General features: G+C 58.7%; 1 protein-coding gene across 1 annotated transcript in view; it reads right to left on the bottom strand.

Moving 5' to 3' along the window:
• The window catches only part of ENH_00045470 (hypothetical protein), a gene marked incomplete at both ends in the record, with an annotated part of 1,026 nt that extends 523 nt beyond the window's left edge, over positions 1-503 (bottom strand). Inside the window, 3 exons of the mRNA XM_013585499.1 lie at positions 1-49; positions 176-235; positions 386-503. The exon at positions 1-49 is cut by the window's left edge and continues 523 nt beyond it. Coding sequence (XP_013440953.1) covers positions 1-49; positions 176-235; positions 386-503 — 227 coding nt within the window. The remainder of the gene's footprint in view (positions 50-175; positions 236-385) is intronic.
• Positions 504-2,500: the final 1,997 nt, after the last annotated feature.

Genomic DNA, 2,500 nt, shown 5'->3' with positions numbered 1-2,500 from the left:
GCTGCGCTGCTGCTGCTGCTGCTGCTGCTGCTGCTGCTGCTGCTGCAGCCTAGGGACAACGCATGTGCCTGGTTCGAGGCTAATGTTCCCTTAATTCTTTTTGTTTTTGCAGCATTTTGCAATTAGAAGTGAACTAAATCCAGCGCTCTCCCGGAAAGCTCTGCTGTGCGCCCACCGCAGCTCGCTGTGGCAGCAGCAGCAGCAGCAGCAGCAGCTGCTGCTGCTGCTGTTGCTACTGCAATGCTGCAGCAGCAGCAGCGACAGCACCGCGACGGCAGCAGCTTCTGCTGCCGGCGAATTGCTGCCTGTCTGAATTTGATTTTAATTAGTGTCTCATTTTATTTCTAAACATGGAGCCCGCGCGGTAGCCGTATGAGTAGTTTACCGTGCAGCAGCAGCAGCAGCAGCAGCAGCAGCAGCAGCCGCTGCTGCTGCTGCCGCTGCAGAACAGCATCGACGGCAGAGCACTGAGTAGAGCCCCCGCCAAACGACTCAATTCGCATTTGCTGCAATTAGGCCAAACGACACCGCAGTTGGGAGTTTATAGACAGTGTGGCAGCAGCAGCAGCAGCAGCAGCAGCAGCGGCAGCGGCAGGAGCACAGGCAGCAGCGGCGGGGTGAGCAGCAGCAGCAGCAGCAGCAGCAGCAGCAGGCGTCGTTTATTTAGCTCCCGGGGCTAGTAGAGTTTGACTCAAGAAAATCCCAAGCGTTTGCTTCTTGCTGCTGCCGGGGTGTCTGCTGCTGCTGCAGCAGCAGCAGCAGCAGCAGCAGCAGACACCATAACCGTGGCTGCTGCTGCCCCTTGCTGCGTTTCGCTCGTGTCTTAGCAGCAGCAGTTTAATACTGCTGGCAGCTGACTGCTGCGGCACGCTGCTAGCGGTGCCGACTGTCGAGGCAGCAGCAGCAGCAGCAGCTGCTGCTGCTGCAGCCGCCGCCGCCGCCGCTGCTGCTGCTGCTGCTGCTGCTGCTGCTGGCCGGCGCGGCCAGAATGCAAAGGCGGAGGAACTTTAGCTTTGTGAGACGCCTGAGAGGCGCAGCGCAAAAACTGGCAAGTACTTGCTGCTGCAGCCACTGCAGCAGCAGCACTAGCTCCAGCAGCTGCAGCAGCAGCAGCAGCAGCAGCAGCTGCGGCCTCCCAGCGCTGCAGCAGCAGCAGCAAACGGCAACTCTGGGGCAATAGAGCACGAATTTGTAGTGCACTAAAGTCTACGCTGCCTCACGGTCTGAACAGCAGCAGAAGCAGCAGCAGAAGCAGCAGCTGCTGCTGCTGCAGTTGCTGCTGCTGCTGCTGCGCAGCACTAAACCCTTCGTGTGGGGCGAGGCGAGCGCACTCTTTGCACTTGCCTGCCTCTGCCAAATGAGAGCAGCAGCAGCAGCAGCAGCAGCCGCTAGCTGGGCTGCTGCTGCTGCAGCTGGCCAGCAGCTAGCTAGCAGCTAGCTAGCCACCTGGCTCCAGGCAGCTAGCTGGGCCGAGCTAGCTGCAGCTAGCTGAAGCTGCAGCAGCTAGCCAAGTTCGCAGCAGCTAGCGACGGCGTACATGCCTCGGGGAGGAGCTTGGCGCCTAAGCAGCAGCAGCAGCAGCAGCAGCTGCTGCTGCTGCTGCTGCTGCTGCTGCGCCTCGACTTCGCTTCCTCGTTTCGCTGCATCTCTCTAGCTGCGGCAAGCTGCGCAGCAAGCTAGCTAGCTGAACAGCTAGCTGCCCAGGCAGCCAGCAACTAAGCTAGCTAGCCAGCTAGCTAGGTAGCTAGCTAGCTAGCTAGTCAAATGGCTGGCTAGCTAGCTAGCTAGCCAAGTGGCTAGCTGGCCAGCCAAATGGCTAGCTAGCTAGCCAAGTGGCTAGTTAGCTAGCGAATAAGCTACCTAGAATGTTAGAAGCCCTATCTAGACCACCGAAGAGCCAGCTGGCTAAACAAATGGCTGGCTAGCTGGCTAGCTAGCTAGCCAGGCGGCTAGCTAGCTAGCCAAACAGCTAGCTAGCTGGCCAACTAGCCAGCCAACTGGGTAGTTTCCTAGATGGCCAGCCAAATAGCTAGCCAGTCAGTTAAATAGGTAGCTAACTAGCCAGCTAGCTAGCTGAGTAGCGATGGCTAGCTAGCTAGCTAGCCAGCTAGCTAGCCAGCTAGCTAGCTAGCTAGCTAGCCAGCTAGCTAGCTAGTTCAAGCAGCAAAGAAGAGCGCAAGGCCATCTGCTGCAAGGGTTTAGGGTTTAGGGTTTGGGTGCTGCAGCCAGTCGCTCTTGTGCACAAAGCCTTCTCCAGCGTTGCTGTTGCTGCTGCTGCTGCTGCACCCAGCAGCACTTGCTGTGCTGCTGCTGCTGCTGCTGCAGCAAGCCGCACAGGCAGCAGCAACGGCAGCTGCTGCAGCTCCTGCTGCTGCTGTTTACATATCTGCAGCAATTTTCTCAGCTAGCAGCGTCGTGCAGGCCTTGCTGCAGCAGTACTCGCTGCAGCAACAAGCGCATCTATTGCTGCTGCTGCTGCTGCTGCTGCTGCTGCTGCTGG

This window comes from Eimeria necatrix, genomic scaffold (assembly GCF_000499385.1).
Source record: "Eimeria necatrix Houghton genomic scaffold, Enh_scaff342, whole genome shotgun sequence".
NCBI classification, from domain to species: Eukaryota; Apicomplexa; class Conoidasida; order Eucoccidiorida; family Eimeriidae; genus Eimeria; species Eimeria necatrix.
Note: the sequence above shows the minus strand (reverse complement) of the source record. Positions and strands in the feature narration are given on the sequence as shown.